The 24,338-nt window shown below is 39.4% G+C and overlaps 1 protein-coding gene across 3 annotated transcripts in view; it reads left to right on the plus strand.

The window, feature by feature from the left end:
* The window catches only part of LOC145398761 (dual specificity mitogen-activated protein kinase kinase 4-like), an 82,394-nt gene that overhangs the window by 40,381 nt on the left and 17,675 nt on the right, over positions 1 to 24,338 (plus strand). For all 3 annotated transcript variants that reach the window (XM_080271568.1, XM_080271570.1, XM_080271569.1), the window contains 4 exons: positions 4,441 to 4,554; positions 18,153 to 18,272; positions 18,529 to 18,648; positions 22,028 to 22,207. In XM_080271568.1, coding sequence (XP_080127694.1) covers positions 4,441 to 4,554; positions 18,153 to 18,272; positions 18,529 to 18,648; positions 22,028 to 22,207 — 534 coding nt within the window. The remainder of the gene's footprint in view (positions 1 to 4,440; positions 4,555 to 18,152; positions 18,273 to 18,528; positions 18,649 to 22,027; positions 22,208 to 24,338) is intronic.

Here is a 24,338-nt window from a genome sequence, read left to right on the forward strand (position 1 = left end):
TTTGAGTGATGAGTTTTCCGTGAATGTTGGTGTGCATCAGGGGTCAGTCTTGAGTCCCATGTTGTTTATCATGGTACTTGAAGCCCTTTCACGTGACTTTAGAAACGGACTCCCGTGGGAGTTGTTGTATGCTGATGATTTGGTGTTGATTGCAGAGAATGAAAGGGAGGCGGAGGAAAGGTTTAGGAAGTGGAGAGATGGTATGGGGCAAAAGGGTTTAAGGGTAAATGCAGATAAAACAAAAGTGATGATATCAAGGGTTGGTGGCGGTACTGTCAAAGACGAGGGAGAGTGGCCATGTGCAGTTTGCCACAAGGGCGTGGGAAGTAATTCCATCTTGTGCAGTGTGTGTGATAAATGGGTGCATAAGAGATGTAGTGGTATCAGAGGTAGACTGCGAGATAATGCTGATTTTATGTGTACGGCGTGCTGGGGTGAGCAGGTGGAGATCGTCAGACGTGAAAGGATTGAACTTGCTGGTGAATCTCTTGAGTGTGTGGAAGAGTTTTGTTATTTGAGAGACATGTTGTGTGCTGGAGGTGGGGCTGGAGCTAGCTCTGTGGCTAGGGTGAGAAGTGGTTGGAAGAAGTTCAGGGAGCTCTTGCCTCTCCTGACATTGAGAGGGCTCTCCCTACGTGCTAAGGGGTCTTTGTATGCAGCATGTGTTAGGAGTGTAATGCTGTATGGCAGTGAGACCTGGGCAGTGAAGGAGGAAGACATTCGCCGACTCAGACGTACAGAAATGACAATGATTAGGTGGATGTGCAGTGCGTCCCTGCGTCCAAGGCCTGGAGGGGCTGGGTTTACAATGGAAGAGTTGAGAGGTAGGATGGGGCTGGAGTGTATTGGTGTTGTGATGAGGAGAGGTAGATTGAGGTGGTTTGGACATGTGGAGAGGATGCGGGATGATAATTGGGTGAGGAAGGTGAGAAGTGTTAATATTGGGGGTGGGGTTATGAGGGGTAGACCGAGTAAGACATGGGACGAGGTCATTAAGTGTGACCTTAGGGTTAAGGGACTGAACAGGGAGGCTGCAATGGATCGTGCAGCATTGAGAGCCGCCATTAGGTGACCAAGGCCGACACATGCAAGCATGTTGGAGCCTTTAAAAACGAAACGAAAACGAAACGATCAAATGTTTATATTCATCTCTGGGGAGACTTTTAGAACTGGAACCATTGGATATTTAGTTATTTTGAACTCCTTCCTAGGTAGGGTGCTCTGCTAACATGAAGAAAATCATCTGAAGATAGTAATAATAAAGCAGAAAGTATGTTATTGTAGTGAACGGATTAACTTGGGATTGGATTTGGGCCAGCAGCCTGAAAGTACCCTTACTAAACACCTGCAGGAAAGGAATTCAGAATCAGCCACATTTACACATTTAAAGTCTTGCCTGTGTCAGTCATACATGACAGTATACAGTTGATCCAAGCACACACCATGGTATAGTTTGTGTCCACCAGTCACTGATTTGCAGATAATTATATATCTAGCAAGTTGTGCGTTAAAAGTTCATGTGCCTGTGTTTGTCTAGTGGTGTTGTCACCATTGGCTTCTCCATGCCTAATTTACTTTCTGAATTTCCCACAGATGATGATTCAGTCAGATTCAGATGTGAATAATAAAGATAATACAGTACTGTACACTAAGTTAATGTGACTGTAAATGCTCACCAAGCACTCATATTTACTTCAGGGAACATTGCTGTTTTACACACCTATAGAATTTAGTTATGCTATCTTATTTGTCTTAGAGGCAACATTAAAACAAGGTTGGATACTGTTAGCGGGAAAAGTTTGGGGAGGTTAAACAAGAGTCTTGTCTGAACAAGGCATACCTTTATTGTCATGTTAAAAAAAAAAAAAAGAAGAAGAAGAAGAAGAGGCCATGTTGAGACTTCTGTCCATGGCCAGTGGTATAGAAGAAGAAAGAAAACAAAGAAGATTAAGAGAGTTTTGAGAGAGGGAGAGAAGTAACAGAAAGAATAAAGGGGAGGAGAGAGGAAGAGAGGTGAAAGAAAAGAGAGTTTTGAAAGAGGGAGAGACGTAACAGAAAGAATAAAGGGGAGGAGAGAGGAAGAGAGGTGAAAGAAAAGAGAGAGAAGGAAGGAGAGAGGGAGAGCTACCACCAGCAGTGTTAAGGCAACAAAAGATGTGCTACAGTGGTTATAACAGTCACATTTAGTTTGAGGGAATGATTGTAGTAGAGGAGGAGGGATGCCAAGTGAGTCTTGGAGAGAGAGAGACCAGTGCATTGTGGTATGCAGCTGAGGCTTGCACAGTGGATGAAAGTGCCATATTTGGGCCATGGGGCCAGCTTTTCGTACTATATGCATTTTACTTGTATTTTATAGCTAATGTCTTTGAACCTGACCAACAGCTTGCCATATTATACGTGATTTGTATAGTGAAAACACGTTAAAAGTGAACTGAGTGTACGTTTGTCTTGTGGTGGTGATATGTACTTATGTTGTATCTGTACTGTTAGCATTTTTTCCTGCCATCAGCATTTCTCATTCTCCCCATGTCAGAGTGTATCTTTCATTTTTATACTTTTATTGTTGACATCACTTTGTTCTCTGTCTAAGTATTGGGTGTAAAACCTCACAGGATCACAACCAGCAGAAAAGTGTCAGTGAAATTTTGGTTATGTGGTATATCTTAATAATGTAGTTCTGTGTTTTATTGTAACTTTTCTCTGTTTGTGGCGTATATGATGGGAGCCTAGTTCAGGCTTGTGTAATTTATTTTTGTCTGTATAAACTATTTGAAGACTGTTCTCAGCTGTTTCTAATAGTGTAAAGGTAGTGCCAGTGAAGCAGGGATCAACTTTGCAAAAGGTATTTCTGACATGTTTGTGTGTTGGGAAAAGGTCATATGTTTATGTAGAATGAGTCAAGAATTTGAGTTACAAGGAGTTACAAGGAAAAGTTAGTATCTCAAAAACCTTGCAGTTCATGCTGGAGATGTTTTGTGATTGTTTTGAAATGTATATCCAGTTCACAATAATTCTATTATGAGTAAGAGCCTGTTGAGGTTTCTTTGTAACAGCTGTACAGTAGTGCTTTTAACAACATCCTTGGGGAGTCTGTTCCAGGTGGAGCAGATCTTGTACTTGAAAAGGTTTTCACATATGTTGACATTAAATCTAATCAGTTCCAGCTTCAAACAGTGGTTGCTTGTTGAGTTCATATTGAGACTAAAGAACTTTCTGCAGTCAGGATTGTCAGACCCATTCAGGATTTTAAACAGTTCAGTGAGCTGACCTCATAGTCTATGATTTTCTAATGAAATCAGTCCCAGAACCCTCAGATGATCCTGGTAATTTAGTCTCCTGATGGTTGGAATAAGTTTTGTAATTATAACTTGAACTCTTTCAAGTCAATCTGTCTTTCCAAATTGTTGGTGACCAGAACTGCACAGTGTACTCCAAAAGTGACTGTTTTAAGGAGTTACTGTATATAGTGATGATACAGTATTTGCTGAGTGAAGGTGAATGGGAGTTGCAAGGGTTGGTGAATGAATTTGGGACAGTGTGTAGGAAGAGGAATCTGAAAGTTAATGTAAACAAGAGTAAAGTTATGGTGTTTGAGAGGAATGAAGTCACAATGTACAGTGAGGTTGGATGATGAGGATATGGAGAATGTGAGTGCATTCAAGTACTTGGGTAATGTGATGAGTAAGGATGGAACGTTGGGGGATGAAGTGCGTGAAAGGGTACAGCAGGGAAGGAAGGTTGTTGGTTCACTGAAAGCAGTGATGAGAAATAGGGAGGTGAGTACGCAAGTTAAGAAGTCACTGCATAATAGTATTGTGATCCTATGGAAGCGAGGCATGGACCTTGCAAGAGGGGAAGAAGGCAAGAGTGAGAGCAGTGGAAATGAGTTACTTGAGAGGAGCATGTGGGGTGACATGGAGGGACAGGTTGACGAATGAAGAAGTGAAAGAACGTTGTGGGGTGGATGTGGATGTGGTTGAGAAGGTAAAGAGAAATACACTGAGTTGGTTTGGACATGTGGAGAGAATGGAGAATGAAAGACTGACTAAGAGGGTGTATGTAGGTGAAGTGGAGGGAGAGGTAGACCAAGGATGAGGTGGAGGGATGGAGTTGAGAGGTATATGAGGGAGGGGGGAGTGAGTTGGGGGGAGGATAGTCAATTGGTGGGTGACAGAGCGACTTGGAGGTGTTTTGTCTGTGGCCACCCTTTGCGGGATTAGGACGTTGGGCTATGGATAGATAGATAGAGAGAGAGAGAGAATTACTAAAAATTACTGGAGAGGTGACAGACTGGGAATGATCTTCCTTTACTGCATGATGGGAATCAGATTTTGGGTTCTGTAACTTCAAAGGTATTATGTGGAACACCTGTCAGTGTGTGGAGTAGACTACTGTACTATAATGCTGTTGACCATAACCAGCTTACTTTCTACTCAACAGCAAGTGGAATTCACAGCAGATGACTTACATGACCTTGGTGAGATTGGGAGGGGAGGCTTTGGCACCGTCAACAAGATGATTCACCGCAAAAGTAACACCATTATGGCTGTCAAGGTGAGTCTGGTGCCTTAGGGTAGACTTTGTAATGGTTGCTTCAATACATCTTTGACTTTAACTTGATCAAAAATTACCATCACTCCATCTTGATTGCTGAGTTTAACAGTATATTAACTCGAATATGTAGCTAGTCACATAGATATGCTATGGAAAGAATGCTGAACTGTGGTATTTTCATTTTGAATCACTGAGGTATGGGAAATAACCTGCATTAATATGAAAATCTGGGCTGAGTTACGATGAAATGAGTAGTGCTATAAATTGGCAAGCAAAAGCCGTTTAATATTGGTATCGGAGAGGAAAACTTATCTGATAATCAGAATCGTATCGGAATTGGCCGTGTAATGATGAAAAATATATCGGTTTGTTTTACCCATTGACTCTAGATGCTAGCACTTACTTCTCCACCATTTTAGGCATAAGCTAAGGCAGTAATTAGCTTTCAAAGATACGGTTATATCCTGCATTTTATTAACTGTTGTAAATGGTAAAATGCTTGAACTAAATCATACAGAATATTTATAACATAATAGTATATCACTGTGGTTAGATAGAAGCACAAAATAAATACCTACATAGCAGCCTTCTGTCATGGAGCTGTGGCAGACAGGTATAAACTTGTGAGGTACACACACACACACACACACACACACACACACACACACAGGGAGTCATCAGATGCAGACGTCTGACATCGGCGCTCCGTACCAAACCAACACGGCCAGTGGCATTACCTAAATTAATAACTTTGTATGAGAAGATGAGAGAGAGAAGAGAGAGGTATATGTGAGCAGGAGAAGGGAGGTTAAGAGACTGGTGAAGGAGAGTAAGAAGAAAGTGGATGAAGAGTTTGGGAGGAATCTGAGTGTGAAATGGAGGGAGAGTAAGAAATTGTTTTGGAAGGAGGTAAAGAAAGTAAGGCAGTGTGAAAGGGGAAATAGTAGGGGAGTGAAAGATAGGAATAATAGATTGTTGGTGGAGAAGAGAGAGAAATTGAGGAGATGGAAGGAGCACTTTGAGGATTTGTTGAATGTAGAGAGTGAGAGCAGTATGAGTATAAGTGGTTGGGGAATGGCTGGGAGAAGAAGAGATGAGAGGAGGGAGGAAGAGGTCAGTAGGTCGGAAGTAGTGGAAGTGATGAAGAAGATTAAGCTGGGAAAGGCCCCAGGAATTGATGGAGTGTGTGGTGAAATGCTTAGGTATGGGGGTGAGATTGTTGTGGAGTGGATATGGAAGTTGTGTAGATTGGCTTGGGAAGAGGGAAGGGTTCCAGAGGACTGGAAATCAGGTATAATTGTTCCTCTGTACAAAGGAAAAGGGGAGAGAGAAGTATGTGGTAACCATAGGGGTATTTGCCTTCTTAGTGTGACTGGTAAAATATATGGTAGAATACTCATTGATAGGGTTAGGCATATGACAGAGGAGATAGTTGGAGAAGAACAAGGGGAATTTAGGAAGAGAAAAGGGTGTGTAGATCAGATATTTGTTCTAAGATGTTTAGTGGAGAAGTATCTAGAGAAGGGAAGGAAAGTGTATGCTGCCTTCATGGACTTGGAGAAAGCTTATGACAGAATAGATAGGCAAGGTATGTGGAAGGTATTAAGAATATACGGAGTGGAGGGGAAATTGTTGAGTGCTGTGAAGAGTATGTACGCAGGAGCTAGAGCTACGGTGCGAGTGGATGGTGAGCTGAGTGAGTTCTTTGATCTCAATGTGGGACTGAAACAGGGATGTGTGATGTCTCCATGGCTGTTTAATATATATATGGATGAGGTTGTAAAGGAGGTGCAAGGTAGGGCAGTGGATGTGGGGGTGGCCCTAATGAATGAGGGTGAGATTTGGAAGCTTCCGGTGTTGCTGTTTGCTGATGATACAGTATTGTTGAGTGAAGATGAATGGGAGTTGCAAGGTTTGGTGAATGAATTTGGGACAGTGTGTAGGAGGAGGAAGCTGAAAGTTAATGTAAACTAAGTAAAGTTATGGTGTTTGAGAGGAATGAAGTCACAGAGTGTGCAGTGAGGTTGGATGGTGAGGATATGGAGACTGTGAGTGCATTCAAGTACTTGGGTAGTGTGATGAGTAAGGATGAAACTTTGGGGGATGAAGTACGTGAAGGGTACAGCAGGGAAGAAAGGTTGTTGGTACACTGAAAGCAGTGATGAGAAATAGGGAGGTGAGTATGGAAGTTAAGAAGTCACTGCATGATGGTATTGTGATCCCTACCCTGATGTATGGAAGCGAGGCGTGGACCTTGCAAGAGGGGAACAAGTCAAGAGTGAGAGCAGTGGAAATGAGTTACTTGAGAGGAGCATGCAGAGTGACGTGGAGGGACAGGTTGATGAATGAAGAAGTGAAGGAACGTTGTGGGGTAGATGTGGATGTGGTTGAAAAGATTAGGAGAAGTACACTGAGGTGGTTTGGACATATGGAGAATGAAAGACTGACTAAGAGGGTGTATGTAGGTGAGGTGGAGGGAGGGAGAGGGAGGGGTAGACCGAGGATGAGGTGGAGGGATGGAGTTGAGAGGTATATGAGGGAGGGGGGGATGAGTTAGGGGGAGGGTAGTCAAATGGTTGGTGACAGAGTGACTTGGAGGCATTTTATCTGCGGTCACCCTTTGCGGGATTAGGGCGTCGGGCTATAGATAGGTAGATAGATAGTGTGAGTCAAGCTTTGTACCAGGATAAACTAAATGATTTTTCATTATTAAAAGGAAAAAAATAATAAGTTTAAACAAGACTTGTTCAAACAGAAAAGAGAACCATGAGGAAAAAAATGTGCTGAGTCAGCTGGGTTTGTTTAGACTACAGCAATGCGGGGAAAGTGTACATGCTCTGTAAGTACATACTCTGTTCTTTTAGTATTGCAAAATGGATACATACTTTAGTAAAACAAATTTGGAAAAGAAAAGGGATAAAAGTAAAAAGCAAAATGACCATTTCTACCAAGAACTGGTTGAAGTGGAGACTCACAATAGACTGGTTGAACGTGTACACAAACTAGAAATGGCTTTCAAAAATGAAATTGATGAAATAAAGAAGCAAATGCACTTGCAAAAGGAAGAGATAGAAAAACTAGGAAGGGAGGCCAATCAGAAAGACACAACCATCAGTGAACTAACAATGGAATTGAGTACGCTTAGGAAGAAAGTGAGTGAAATGGCAAGTACAGTAATCAATCACGAGAGTGTTATGGAAGAGTTAAAAAATGACACAGACACAATTAGGCAAGCAAGTAGTCTTATGAACCAGAGCAGTGATATTGAGGAAAAGATAACACAGGTGAATGAAGCTGTGCAAAGCTACGAAAATGATGTAGAAACCACATATGCTGAAATGGTGAAAGTAAAAAAAGACTTAGAAACAAGGGTGGAGAAAAAAAGCATTAAAAAGGAAGTGAAAAGAATAATCCAAAACAATCCAAAGTTAGTCAGAGATTCAATAGAGATAAACAAATCTGTAGTAATCACTGGTATAGAAGAGGAAGAAGTAAAAAACAAGATCACAAGAGACGAAAAGGAGATGGCAAATGTAATGAGCCTACTGAAAGAAGTATCAGAGGAAATCTGTAGTAAAGACATAGAGGAACACAAAAGGTTAGGGAAATACGAGAAAAGCAAGACAAGACCTCTAAAGGTGACTTTCCAGAGTGTAAACACTGTGGAAGAGATACTAAAAAATGCAAAGAATCTTATGGAAAAAGAGGAGTTCAAAAATGTATGGATAAAAAGATGCCTAACACAAGAGGATCTGGAATTACTGAAAGAGAAAAGGGAGGAAGCAAAAACAAAAAAATGAGGGAAGATCAGAAGAGGAGAAGAAGAAATTTTTTTACAAAGTAATAGGACTACAGGTACGAAAGTGGTACACAAACAGGATGGAAGAAAAAGGAGGAAGGTAGTAGAACCATGTCATGACAAGTATATAAACAAAATGATAAAGTTGATGTACTCAAATGTGGATGGAATGGTATCAAAATTACTAGAGATGAATGATTATGTCAGAGAAAATGAACCACAAATAATATGCCTAACGGAAACAAAATTAACACCAAGGATATCCAATGACATACTAAACTTAGAGGAATACAATATATGGAGAAGAGACAGAAATTTAAAAAAAGGAGGATGAATTATAATATTAACTAAGGAAAATCTAAAAGTCAAGGAAATAAACCTAGTTATACCATCACAAGTAGAACTGATTGCAGTAGAGATCAACACATCTGAAGGTAAAGTAATTGTAGCCAATTTGTACATGCCACCCAGATCAAACACATGGGAAAGAGACGAATATGAGGACCTGGCAGAGAGTACAATTCAAAGTATAAGATCATTACTACATAAAATGGAAGAGAAATTGGAAAGAATTATACTAACTGGGGATTTCAATACAAATATAAATTGGAATACTCTAGATATAATTAGCCAAGAAAACTGTTGGGACCAAAAGCTCCTGGATCTAGTACAAGAGTTTTTCCTAACGCAACATGTGAGGGAAACCACCAGGAAAAGAGGACTTGATGTACCTTCAGTGCTAGATCTAATATTTACTAGACAAGAAAATGATATTGACAGTGTAATGTATCACCCTCCACTCGGCAAAAGCGATCATGCAGTACTAAATTATAACTTCAGGATAGCATATGACATAGTAAACAGCAATGACAGTTACAAAAAGAGCCTAAACTATAAAAAGGGAAATTATCAAGACCTAAAGAAGTATTTCTTAGAAGTTGATTGGGAAAATGAGCTTAGAGGACAAGATTTAAATACTGTATATAAAAAATAATGTGAATTTTATGAAATAGGAGTCCAGAAGTACATCCCACAGCACAAAGAAGCAGATAAGAAAATACAGAAATGGTTCAATACAGAATGTAAAAAATCAAAAGAAAGAAGAGATTTGTTGTGGAATAGATACAGAAGACACAATAGTGAAAGGGCGTATAATAATTACAAACAGGCAAGAAACGACTATACAAGAATAAGGAGGGAAGCCCAAAAACAGTTTGAGGAGGATATAATAAATAAAAGTAGTGATCAACCAAAGCTGTTTTACAGCTATATCAGAAGCAAAACCAAAGTAAAAGATATAATACAATCCATTACGGATGAGGGAATCACTTATACACAAGAGAAAGATATTTGTGAAGCACTAAATAAGAATTTCCAATTAGTTTTTACAGAAGAAAAAAATTTTGAGAGGGACTATGTGGAACACGCATGTCCACACGTACTACCAGATATACAAATAGCAGAAAAAGTAATACAGGAGGAGTTAAGTAGATTAGACAGAGGAAAAGCAAGTGGTCCTGATGAAATTTCATGTTGGGTATTACGAGAATGTGCAAAGGAGTTAAGTAAACCATTATTTTTAATTTTCAAGAAATCCTTGAGTCAAGGTAAACTACCTGATATTTGGAGAAAAGCAAATATTGTCCCCTTATTCAAGAAAGGAAATAGACAGAATCCACTCAACTACCGACCAGTATCACTGACCAGTGTTGTAAGCAAGGTATTAGAAAAGCATATAAGAAAAGCTTGGGTAAATCATCTAGAAGAACACAGTATGATAACAGAAAGACAGTTTGGTTTCAGAAAAGGAAAATCATGTGTTACTAATCTGCTGAGCTACTATGACAGAGTAACAAACACAATACAGGAAAGGGAAGGATGGGTGGAGAGTATCTATTTAGATTTCAAGAAAGCTTTTGACACAGTACCACACCAAAGACTTTTATGGAAACTGTACCATCAAGGAGGAATTCGAGGCAAACTGTTTTGTTGGATGCAAGACTTTCTCATAAAAAGAGAAATGAGGACAGTACTAAGAGGAAACTACTCATCATGGAAAGAAGTGACTAGTGGAGTACCACAGGGTTCAGTGCTGGCACCAATCACGTTTTTAGTGTATATAAATGATATAAACAGTAACACTGGAAATGAGAGCTATCTGAATATGTTTGCAGATGATGCAAAAATACAAAGGAGAATTACTAGCACAGACTCCTGTAGGGAGCTACAAGAAGAATTAAATAAACTTCATGAATGGAGTAGTACATGGCAAATGGAATTCAATGTGGACAAGTGTCATGTAATCAAGTTTGGTAAAAGTGGAAAAAGACCTGTATGGGATTATAAGTTAGGAAATAAAACCCTATACACATCAGAAAGAGAGAAAGACCTAGGTGTGATTATCAATAACAGACTATCTCCGGCTGACCACATCAGCGAGAAGGTACGGAACATGTATACACTGCTTGCAAATATGAGAACAGCATTCACATACATAAATGAAGACATGCTAAGAAGGATAATAACATCATTCATTAGACCAACCCTGGAATATGCATCAGTAGTCTGGAGTCCTCATCTCAAAAAGCATGTAGACAAGATTGAAAATGTTCAAAGGGCCGCTACAAGATGGATACCAAGCTTAAGGGACCTAAGCTGCGAAGAAAGACTAAATAAACTGAATCTACCAATCCTACAGGAGAGAAGGAAGAGAGGTGACATGATAATGCTACATAAGTGCATATCAGGGAAGGAGAAAATAGATATAAATGATTATTTAACATATGGAGAAGCATCAGCAAGAGGACACTGCAAAAAACTGCATAAGAAGAAAGGTGATAAAGACGTAAGGAAATTCAGTTTCCCAAACAGAGCAATTGATCAATGGAATGCACTACCGAATGAAATAGTGTGTGCCAAAACAATTCACAAATTTAAGGATATGTACGATAAATATGGTTTAAGACACGGGACAGTACGAGCTTGACTCATTCCTGTAAAGATACAATTAGGTAAGAACAATTAGGTAAGGTAAGAACACACACACACACACACACACACACACACACACACACACACACACACACACACACATGGACAGACGTGTCTCTCAACAGCTCCCAGGCCCAGGCTGCATACCTTAAGTAGTTTCCAGGATTTATGTTTATCCTGTCTCCTATGGTTTTGTTTTAAGTTTAAAATATTGTAAGTTAATATAGACTACCAAAAATGTAAAGATTTATGGGGAAGAATATACATGAATGTTTTGTAGTATTTTCGGTAACAGCTGTTTTTGCTACAGTAACCAACATCCAACATGGCCGAAAATGTAAACACTGAGGGACTCGAATTTCCAGGATTTGATAGAAATACTAATATCATGGATCTGGTTAAAACATTGGTAATGAGGATTAGTGAACTTGAAAAGAAAGTGGAGAATTTAGTGTTAAAGGACGTGTCTGAGAATACGGAAATTACTATAAAGAGTCTGATCCAGTCCAATGAGACGGCGAATGAAGAAATCAGAAATTTGAAGTGTGAAAATGTTGAATTGAGGAGGAAACTAGAAGAGAGTACTAATAAAACAGAGAAGGTGAGTAGTGTATTAGAAGAACATAAGGCAAAGTGGGCACACGCAGAAGAAGAACAGAAAGAAGTGGTCAGCTTAAGAGAAATCATCCAGGAAGAAAGGGAAATGAACAAGAAAAAGATGGAAGAAAATGTAGTGAAAATACTGAAGAAAAAAGAGAAAATAGTGAGAGAAACTGTAGAAAGGAACAGATGCGTGGTAATATTTGGAAACAGGGAGGAGGAAGAAAAGGTTAAGATTCGTGAGACTCGAGAGAGACATGAACCTGGTGGGAGGTATATTAGGCAAAATTGACCCCGAAGGAGACAAGTGGGTAAAAGAAATTGAAGAAGTAAGGAGGATAGGGCCTTACAGGAAAGGGGAAACAAGACCAATGAGAGTCAAGTTGGCATCAGAAAGTTTAGTAAATGATATACTCAAAATGACCTGGAAATTAAGCAAAGAGGCTGGAATGGAAAATATTATAATAAGAAAAGATTTAAATGAAGAAGAAAGAGAAGTTTTAAAATCATTAAAGGATCAAGCAAAGGAAAAAAATGATAAGAGGACAGAGGAAGAATGTAATGCTTTTTTTTTGGCGAGTATTGGATATGAAAGTAAGGAAGTGGTATATAAGGAAATAGAAGCGAAGGAAACTAAGGGGGATAGCTGTGAAAGATAAGAAATTGAGGAAGTGGTACTGACGGAGAGAAGGAGAGAAGAGGGTATAAAAAACATGAAAAATAATTTAAAGGTGATATACACTAATATTGATGGTTTAATATCGGCCAGGCTTTAAATTAATGATTTCTTGAGAGAATAAGAACCTGATGTCATGTGCTTTGTAGAGACCAAATTAAGAGAGGATATTGATGTTCATTTGGGAGATGGTTAATACAATCTGTGGAGAAGAGACCGAATAGAAAAAACGGGAGGAGGAGTGATGATAGCAGTGAAGAACAACATAAATGTAGATACCGTGGAAATGGGAGAAGGCAGGGCTGAAGTGATATATAAGAAATTAGAAACTGGAGAGAAAGTCAAGAGAGATATGGCGGTAGTGTATGTTCCCCCTAGGATGAGAGCACGGAATGATGACGAATACCATGAGATTTTGTCAGATATGGCTAGCCATTTACAAAAAATAATTGAGAAAAGCAATAATATAATTTTGGTGGGTGACTTTAACTGTAAAGAGGTGAACAGGGAGGAATGGGAATCAGGAGGCAGCGAGGACTCATGGGGCACTATATTATTAAATATAATAATGAATAATGTGATGACGCAATGGGTTAGAGAAGAGACACGGTTCCGAGGTGAGGACACACCAGCAAGGTTAGATTTACTGTTTACCAAAGAACCCGATGTAATAGAATCATTGAAATATTTCAGTCCTATAGGAAGAAGTGATCATGTGGTCATTGAGTTCCAGATGATAATAGGGAACGTCGAGCCAAGAGACGAACTTCATAGACAGGGAAGATACAACTTTGGGAAAGCTAATTTCACAGGACTGAGAAACTTTTTTGAAAATACGGATTGGAGAAAATTCAGAGAAACAAGAGAGATACAAAGGAAGTGGGATATCTTTCTAGACCTCTACAATTTGGGAGTGGAAAAATTTGTACCAAGAGTAAGAGGGAAAGAAAACAGGAAAAAGGAGTGGTTTAATAGAAGGTGTATGATAGCAAAAAAAGAAAGAGATAAGGCGTGGAACAACTGGAGAAAGAGGGGCAACACCAGAACAAAGGAAGAATATAAAAGAAATAGAAATGATTACACAAGAATACGTAGAGAAGAAGAAAGGAATTTTGAAAAAGGTATAATAGACAAATGCAAGGTTGAACCCAAACTGTTCTATAGATTTGTTAATGGCAAATTGAAACAAAGGGAAGGAATCACTAAATTGAAAGTAGAAGGAGAGGTCTATAAAATAGATGCAGCAATGCAAGCTGAAATAATGAACAAATGTTTCCAATCAGTTTTCACTAAAGAAAAGGAGCTTGTGGAAGGGGAGGGAGTGACTAGAAATGTACCGGTGATAAAAGATATAAAAGTGGAGGTACAGGAAGTGTACAAATTATTGGAAACTCAAGATGTAAGAAAAGCCCCAGGACCTGATGGAATTTCTAATTGGGTACTGAAGGAATGCAGAGAACAACTGGCAGATAAAATTCACAGCTTAATCATGTGTTCTCTGGAAGAGGGGAAAGTGGCACAAGAATGGAAGAGGGCAAATGTGGTACCAATTTATAAGGGAGGAAACAGGGAAGAACCCCTGAATTATAGACCAGTGTCTCTAACCAGCATGGTCGCAAAATTGTGCGAGAGAATCCTGAAAGACAAATGGATAAAACATCTAGAAGAGATGAATATTTTGGCTGAATGTCAGTTTGGATTCAGAAGTGGAAGGTCATGTGTTTCTAACTTGTTGAGCTTTTACTCAAGAGCGATTGACATGGTACAGGAGAGAGATAGTTGGGTGGATTGTGTGTACTTAGACTTAGAGAAGGCCTTTGACAAGGTACCTCATAAGAGACTAATGTGGAAACTAGAATATATAGGAGGACTGACGGGGAAACTCCTGGAATGGTTGACAGACTTTTTGAGAGACAGACAAATGAGGACAGTAATAAAGGATAGGATGTCTGGATGGAGGGAAGTAACAAGTGGAGTCCCCCAAGGCTCGGTGTTGGCGCCAGTAATGTTCCTGATTTACGTAAATTATATGGTAGAAAAGTGTATGGTAGGATACTTATTGACAGAGTTAGAGAAAGAACAGGGAAATTAGTTGGAGAAGAACAGGGAGGCTTTAGGAAGGGAATAGGTTGTGTAGATCAGATATTCATTCTTAGATCTTTAGTGGAAAAGTTTCTAGAGAAGGGAAAGAAGTTGTATGTGGCTTTCATGGATTTGGAGAAAGCATATGACAGGGTGGATAGACAAGGGTTGTGGAAAGTGTTAAGAATATATGGAGTAGATGGGAAGTTGTTGAATGCTGTGAAGAGTATGTACGATGGTGCGAAGGCTGCAGTGCGTGTGGATGGTGAACTAAGTGAATTTTTCTCTTTGAAAGTTGGGTTGAAACAGGGATGTGTCATGTCTCCATGGTTGTTCAATCTGTACATGGATGGGGTAATAAAAGAGGTACAAGGTAGGGGAGTGGATGTTGGAGTGGCCATGGTGCGAGAGGATAGTGTTTGGAAACTCCCTGTACTATTGTTTGCAGATGATACTGTGTTGTTGAATGAAGACGAAGGGGAGCTGCAAGGCTTGGTGGATGAGTTTGGGAGAGTGTGTAAGAAACGGAATCTAAAGGTGAATGTAGGGAAGAGTAAAGTGATGGTCTTTGAGAGAGGTGAAGTCAGTGAATGTACAGCGAGGTTGGATGGTGAGGAATTGGAAAATGTGAGTACGTTTAAGTACTTGGGTAGTGTGATGAGTAATGATGGAGGTTTGGAGGGTGAAGTGCTTGAAAGGGTACAGCAGGGAAGAAAGGTTGCTGGTTCTTTGAAAGCAGTGATAAGAAACAGGGAAGTGAGCATGGAAGTGAAAAAGTTACTACATGACAGTATTGTGATACCAACTCTAACGTATGGAAGTGAAGCTTGGACGTTGTTGGAAGGACACAAGTCAAGAGTGAGAGCAGTGGAAATGAGTTATTTAAGAGGAGCCTGTGGAGTCACATGGAGAGACAGACTGATGAATGAGGATATAAAAGAGCATTGTGGTGTGGATGTGGATGTGATAGGAAGTGTTATGAGGAACACACTGAGGTGGTTTGGCCATGTGGAGAGGATGGAGGGTGAAAGACTGACGAAGAGAGTGTATGTGAGTGAGATGGAGGGGGTAAAAGGGAGGGGGAGGCCGAGGATGAGATGGAGGGATGGGGTGGAGAGGTATATGAGAGAAGGGGGTGTGAGTTGGGAGCAGGGCAGTGAAATGGCGGGGGACAGGGTGACTTGGAGGTGATTTGTTTGTGGCCACCCGAAATGGGATTGAGGTGTCTGGCAATAGATAAATAGATAGATAGATATGGTAGATAGAGTGAACAGTTATGCAAGTCTGTTTGCTGATGATGTAAAGATCTTGAGGAAGATAGAGGTTGAGGAGGATTGTAAAATGCTGCAGGAGGATCTGGATAGGATACATGATTGGAGCCGGAAGTGGGAAATGAAATTTAATGTAAAGAAATGTAAAATACTGGAAATGGGTAAAAGTACCAGGAGGCCATCAATGAATTATTTGTTGGGTAATGAATTAATCACTAAAATGAGAGAAGAGAAAGACTTAGGAGTGCTGGTCCAAGATAGTTTGTCACCTGAAAAGCACATTAGTAAGATAGTTAGAGAGACTTATAAACTCCTGACTAACATAAGAGAAGCATTTCATTATATGGATGAGGAGATGATGAAAAAATTGATAGTGGCCATGATCCGCCCCAGGTTAGAATATGCAGCAGTAGTGTGGTCCCCACACAAAAAGAAAGATATAAACAAGATTGAGAGAATACAAAGAACAGCAACCAAAATGGTCCCCAGTCTGGCAGATCTGTCATACAGAGAGAGGCTGGAAAAGCTGGATTTGCCTTTCTTAGAGGAAAGGAGAAAGAGGGGAGACATGATTGCAGTGTTCAGGACCATGGTGGGAGTAGATGAAATTGACCGAGAAGATCTGTTTTTATGGGATAAGAGAGCAACAAGAGGACACAGAATGAAATTGAAAAAGTCAAGCTGCTTGAAGGATATCAAGAAATATAGCTTTCCTTACAGAAGTTTAGATTTATGGAATAGCCTGGACAAAGAGATCATCCAGTCTAAAAACTTAAATGAGTTTAAAGCTAAATTTGACTTACTGAGAAACAGCAATGGGAACCCACGAGCATAGCATATTTCGTGTGTATCTCAATTAGGTATATTGGGTAAATACATAAGTATTTAGAACGACTTAGACAAAAAGGTGGTGCAGGAGAAAAACATTCATGTGTGTAAAAGTAAACTAGATAAATGTGGATATGGAGACAGGACAACACGAGCATCGCTTAATTCCTGTATACTACAAATAGGTAAATACAAATAGGTAAATACAGACACACACACACACACACAGCATTGAAATAAGAGAAAGCATTTGTGTAAAAGATCTCTGTTCTGTTTCATTCACTTGAACTAGTCCCAGGTCAAAATAATTAGATAAGTAATTTGTGGCATTGCAATGATTGTTATGAAATTATTATGCCCAGAGGCTAATTATATAGTGAAAGTACTGCACATTGCTAATTGCTAATGTAGCCAGAAATGCTATGCATCCCATAATTGCCAGGTAAATATTTATAAAAGGTAAGTAAGTACTTGTGCATAGACTGTGTACATTCATTTAATAAGGCTAAAGGTGGTTTTTGAAGAGGTTGATCCTACACCATTGTTCAGGAAAAAAACAAAATCATTCCTGAAGTTGAAGGGTTAATGTTTGTACATTCACTTCATTTCATAAGGTTAATGGTGGTTTTTGAAGGGGTTGATCCTGCACCATTGTTCAGGAAAAAAACAAAAATTGTTCGTGAAGTTGAAGGGGTAATGTGAAGTAGATATTAAGACAGGGTGTCAGTTTTTTCCAAGTCCCTATCTTCCCTTGGGATGCAACATGCATTGGTCACCATTATTTCCAGGTTCTCACTCGTATTACTGTGTGAATAGGGACAAGAAGAAAACAGACTTTGTCCAATAGCCTTGCCAGCCCAAGAATTGAACTTGGGTTCATTCAGTTTCATGGTGGATGTGCTAACAGTGCACTGCTGCCTCCCCCATATATTGCAAAGGGAAGATCTTGAGCTGCAAAAGAGAATATAGAGCTGAAAAGTGTGTAGGACAGAATTTTCAAGAGAAGGAGGGCATTATAGAGAACAAGGAAGCTGTGCAATGATAGAGTGGCTTGGAGGCTTGTAATAATTCTGTGGAAGGAGTATTGTGGAAGGGAAGATGTTAGACAGATACTGTAAATAGGATGTTTTAGGGCAAATAGATTTAAGATTTTTATTTTGGGGGACTCCAGTAAAGTAGGTTAGATTGGGTTGAATGTTTAAAAAAATAAGTATTGTAGGTGTATAAAAGTGAAATCATACAAGTTTATCTCTCACCTGTTTTTCATCATCACAGTATTTTTCATCTCTAACCACAACATGTGCCCATAACCATATTTACGTGTGCAGTACTGTAATTTTCGCCCTGGCAGCGTATCCGATCTACAGTTGACGAACGGGAGCAAAAGCAGCTGTTGATGGACCTGGAGGTAGTGATGAGAAGTAATGACTGCCCTTGTATAGTCCAGTTTTATGGAGCCATCTTCAAGGAGGTAGGTGGCTCTTTGGATCATACATTACTTGCTTCATATTCTGAAGTGTGACGCATATATACAGTACCAAGACTGGCATTTAAGTACGTTATATACAGTAGTCAGTTTTATGTAGTATTAAGGAAATGTGTGACTTCATGGTTGTTGTGTCTGTTACCATTATGATTATGATGTAAGTGCTATAAAATACACCTATATACTTTATATTCAGTTGTCCCTTCACTAGTTAAGTAATCAACTGATGTGCATTAAATAGGGTGACTGCTGGATCTGTATGGAACTGATGGATACGTCGCTGGATAAGTTTTACAAGTTCATCTATGACCGCATGCATGAACGCCTCCCAGAGAACATCCTTGGCAAGATAACTGTTGCTGTGAGTTATACTCTGAATCTGTTGTGACACAGCAGTTGTATTTATCTCACATACGTATGTCCACTCACAGTATGGTTCATTTTCATGAATACAGTAAGTCATTGTTATAAGTTTGAGAAACACTCCAAAATATTTTAAAAATTCCTCTACAACTGGCATTGTAGTGGGGAAAACTGGTAAAACAGCTGTGTAGCATGTAATAAAGCTTTCATTTGCAATTTTTTTTTTTTTTTAATTATTGTGGATTTAATAGCAAGAATATCAAAAAAGGGTGGCATATTTGTAATGGGTTTCCTCCACTGTCCCTCAGTGTTCTTTATCATCCCAGTCTCTCCACTCTTTCAGTGCTTCTCAGTTGTTTCTCTCTTCTTTCTTCCTTGTTGTAACTTAAGAGTACATATATCTGTCTTATATTACATTTGTCTTATATTAAACAGTGCACCTAAGGCACTGATGAAGAGCCTAAAAGTGGTGGTGCCGTGTACCCTGAGTGGAGCAGCTGCAGCACCCACCCAGAAGCCAAATCTCCTCATATTTCCTTCTACAGTCGCCACAAGAGGTGATGGCAAAGTTTCAGATAGCATCAGTCACTCTCTACTGCCAGATGCTCAGTGAAGTCTTGGTGAATGTGAAGTAAAAATTCTGTACCTTCATCGTGTCATGCCATCGAATAAAATCCACAATATGTCACGCTGAGAGTTATTTAAAATGAATAATATGAGGCAATAGTGTATTAGAAGTCAACATTGTTGGATATGTTTTCTGAACTAGAATATGGAATGTATTACAGTACTCAATGTTCAGTAATACCCTGAGTCTCGTGCTCATGAAGTATTTACGTCAGTTGGTCTAGTTAGAAGGCCAGAGGAGAAAAAGCAGTTGAATGTCAGATGCTGTGGATGTAATATAGGAACATTAAGGCGGTAAGGAAATTATGGCTTACATGAGGCAGCAGCTATACATTTGCCTTTCATTCCATGTCTTTCTTTCATTTATAATATTCACATTTATTGTTACCTTGATACATAGAGACAAAAAAGTACGGTATATTCAACTTCAAGGGAGAAAGAGTTCCCACCGCTCCCCCAGGCTAACACTAGACAATAAAGAACAATGCCTAAACATGAGTTTACAAATCCTTTTAGGAGAGTAACACATTTTGTCTCTTTCATTTCTTCATAATTTCTTTGTTCTTTTTAAAAATAAACTGTTAAGTCCTGCCTACTTAAAAATATTGATCAGGAAATTTTGAACTCAGTGATTCTTACATAAAACTAAGTTTTATTACCCTTACCAGTCTTTTAAGCATTGAAGGTTCTAGGCTGTGACAAGTTTGGCATTCTCCAAGGAGCTGGGACTCTTGGCAAATTTTAAAACTTCTCTTTACATTTTACTCACTGATGTGTTGTTTTCTAACTAAGTCTACGTTTTCCCTTAATAACTGGCCAAATGCAGTGTAATAAATGTTTGTCACTGAGTAATAGTTGTCTTCCTTCATGCTCGTTGATGAACACTGAAAATAGCCCACTAATGCAGCATTCATGCTTCCCACCATCATCCATGGTGAAATCAGAAATGGCAGTAAATTATTTGTCAGTGTTCTAACAGAACTGGTTTCCTTAATGTCAGTACCATATTGGAATTGTTTATTTAAACTATATTCTTTTCATTGTTATGTTGCTAAAGAATTGTTGTTGTTACCATCCTAGATTCAGACTCTGAAAATTATTCTTGATTGTCCCTGAATGATAGTTCTAGAATTTCAAGTAGTTCCTTTTGAGAATTTCCTAATATCCTCACCAGCTCATTCCTACCGACAGAACTGAAATACAGTACACAAGTATTTTGACATTCTTTTATGTTTTCTTTTACATTTTCACAAGTTTTGTCATGTAAAGACCTAAGGAAGAGTATGTACTATATCAGTGACTGAAAACTTTTGGAAACTATTTCAACACTTCTTTGGGCAACTGTATTGGCAGGTCCCATGACAGAAGTTTTCATGGTCCTTTCATATGAGTTCACACAGTCTGAGCAGTCCTCCCGTAACATATCCCATTCATGTAACGGGACCTGCCTGTACCTTGCCACAAAAAGATCCCTGGTCCGACTCAAATGAGGCACAGTCTGTCACAAGGGTGTGTCTGATACCTACACAGTGTGTATACTGTAATGTATGGATGGCCCCACAAGCATTTCAGTACTTGTTGTCAGTGAGTCTGCTCCTTCAGACAGACCAGGGTTAAGCAAGAACAAGAACAGTAACAGTGCAGCTTAAAGTATCAAACTCAGCATGAGGCATGTATCTTGGCTTATAAGATGTATGGAGTATGCATGTACTGTCTGTACTGTAATCACTATGGTACGAAGTCTGTCCAGAAAAAAAAAAAACTTTTAAAATAGTGCATCATCTAACATCTTTATCTTGATCATGATGGGAGCACTGTGTAGTGGTGACTTTGAGCTTTAATTTAACACTAGCTACATCGTGCCACATCACTTAGTCATTGAGGTACACACACTTGAGTGAATGTGTGTTTCGTGCACTTGGCGAATTTTCATCTATTTCTTCTGTCATCTGAAATTGGCAACTTTGCAGAGTAGATTTCAACATTGGTATATATGTATTAAAAAGAAAGAAAAAATGAAATCCTCAGGGGCCAGATCTGGAAAGCAGGGCAGCTGGAGGATGGTAGTTGTCTCATGCATCACCAGAAAGTCATGGATAAAGCGTGATGTGTGAGCAGGTGCATTGTCATGGTGTAGCCTCCAGATTTTGCTTATCCACACCTCAGGCCTCCTCCTTTGCACTGCCTCCCTCAAATACTTTATGATGCCCAAGTAAAACTCGTTATTGACTCTCTAACCACTTGGAGCAAACTCAAGATGAATGACATTCCTCCAGGGAAGAAAGACAATCAACATCTTCACATGTGAGCGACTGACGTGGTTTTTTAGTTCGCACTGATGATGTTCCAACCCACTGCAACAACTGGCTTTTCATTTTGACTTTTTAGCCATGCACCTATGTTTCATCACCTGTTTTGACATTTCTCAGTAAAAGTTTTTTCCAGTTTGAAATGGAATTTCACACAAACACATTGCTCTTCAAGATCCATCATTGTTCAACCTGCAAGAAATCATCTGATGCACTAAACACACGTTCTCTCAAGCGCGTGTACTTCACTGACTAAGTGACTGGTTTGATGTGGCTAGTGATAGACTAAAGCTCAAAATTGTTGGTACACAGTGCTCTTGTCACAATCACGATATGACTGCTAGTTGGCGCGTTATTCAGAAAGTTATGTTTCTCTTTGGACAGACCTTGCATGTGCAATTTGAGGAGATATATGTTCAGATTTTCATCTTTGCTCCCCAGACTCTGACAGCACTCAACTACCTGAAGGAGAAGCTTAAGATAATCCATCGTGATGTGAAGCCCTCCAATATCCTACTAGACAAACGTGGTAACATCAAACTGTGTGACTTTGGCATCTCAGGACAGCTGGTTGATTCCATTGCCAAGACCAGGGATGCAGGATGCAGACCCTATATGGCGGTGAGTCTTGTATTAACACTTCCACTGCTGTGATTTCTCTTGACTGAACACATTTGTCTGGTGTTCATCTAGATGTTGGTGTACCAGTAAAAGAAAGAGCTGCTTAAGATATTTTCCAAGTCTTAGAGTGTTAGGTTCTTTGCTGCACAGAATATCCTTTAAAACCAGCGATAGCAAAAGGGTTAATAAGCTGTTTGTTTTGGTATGGTGAGGTTAGTTGGTATGTCACAGGTTCCTAAGATATCACTCATAGTTGTTGACAAAAAAAGTAAAGTTAGTTACAAATTGTAGTATCAGAAACAAAGTACGAGTCATGGGTACCTGTATTTGATTATAGTGTATAATAATGTTGTCTGGGTTGAAGAGTGGAGTGTATGCGTTGAGATTCAGTTGGGGATTCAGTAGTCCTGCAAGCTTTGTTACCTACCCCTCATCTCCCCATCCATTGGCACAGCTATAGGGTGCTTGGACCCCACACTCAGTAACATACAACATTGTTCCCACAGCTGTGAAACTGATCTAAGACTGGGTCAGCTTATTTACATGTAGGCTTAGTGGTCCCCCTAGAATAGAGCTAGGCCCCCTCCCACACCTGCCATATTTGGAGATCTGGCTACATCAGTCCCCATCCTTGTAGTAATACTGTGTATGAATATGCAGCAGTAACCCTGCCACCTGTCATTACTTTGTGGTACACAAGTACTCTTGTAACTTGATAATGAAGAAGGGGGAGATATATGGAATTTACCCAGATATTGCTCCCCCCCCCCCTTCATATTGTAGTCAAGGATTTTGTTCTTGTCTATGTACAGTGAGAATAATCTTTCATTACATTATATCTCGATGTATATGCCTGTCTGGCAGTAAAAGAATGAGTTTTCATCGTTACACTGCTTTCCCTACTTTCCTGAAAGGTTTTCAGTTGAAATGTAACAAGCAAAGATGGTACCAAAAATTGCTTGCACATGTTGTTGTTACATTATTATATTGCCATCATGATTGTAAATTGAGTAATAAACTGATGTTGTAAGAGTGATACAGTGGTGTGGATACAAGTTTCAGAATAAGATAATTTTGAGAATACTGTACATCAGTGGAATAACGTTGCTGGTTGCAGCCGTAGAATGATATTAGCTCCTTCAGTTCGGTGACAGCATAGTATCTCCTTTGCTATTGCTGTCTTGTAGATAATTTTATTCAGCTTAGGGGAAATTCTTCAAAATGGAGGTATGAGGGATTAGAGATAGCCTTCATTAACCCCGTAACCACTAAAAGTCCACCCCATAATAGATAAAATGAGGTGGAGGTAGCATGAATGTCATCATAATATGTCACTGAATTGTAGGGATTGCCTTGTGTGTTTTGATTTCTCATATTTTCATCACTTCAAAGGCATGCTGGCAGAGTGTATGTCCTGGAAAATACAGTCCTTGTTATGTCACAGATGTACTGTATGTAGATATGTATAGATAGATAGTTTTTTTTTTTTCCATGAACTTGTACTGTAATTTTGGGGAATTGAGATAGTTTTTTTTTTTTTTTCCATGAACTTGTACTGTAATTTTGGGGAATTGGCAAACCACTTTTAGAGATGCATTGCAAATCTAATAGGTGGTCTGTTTGTAATGCACTGTGGACTTAAGTGCAAAAAAAAAGATATTAAGAAAAAGGCAACATATAAGGAGAGGCCAGTATGGCAAGTCCTCCTGAGCACCAGTTAGAGGCATGTCATTTCTCCAGAGACAGGAAGTGGTGTTTCTTGCCCCCATTGATTAGTTGCCATTCAGAAAAAAAAAAAACACACCTTGAATATGTGTAATAGAGCTACCTGCCCAATGTCTTGTGTGTGTGCAAGCCATCTTTTCTAAAATATCTATCACCTTTTTTGTATGCCTGGCACTGTATACTTTGGGAAGCTAGCAAATCAGCATTATAGGTGTCAGGGAAGACCTGATTGACATTTTTTATTAAATGACTGTGGACTTCATAGCAAATAAAGTATTCATACACACAAAAAAAAAGTGACAATAAGATTTTACAGTAGGTGTCAAAAGAGGTGACATGTCATGAGGACTTGTGTCAAAAGAGTGACATATAACAAAGACTTAGGTGTCAAAAGGATGGCATATAA

The sequence above is a fragment of the Coenobita brevimanus genome, chromosome 46 (genome assembly GCF_032717465.1).
Source record: "Coenobita brevimanus isolate Jiangsu-jjx chromosome 46, ASM3271746v2, whole genome shotgun sequence".
Classification (NCBI taxonomy): domain Eukaryota; kingdom Metazoa; phylum Arthropoda; class Malacostraca; order Decapoda; family Coenobitidae; genus Coenobita; species Coenobita brevimanus.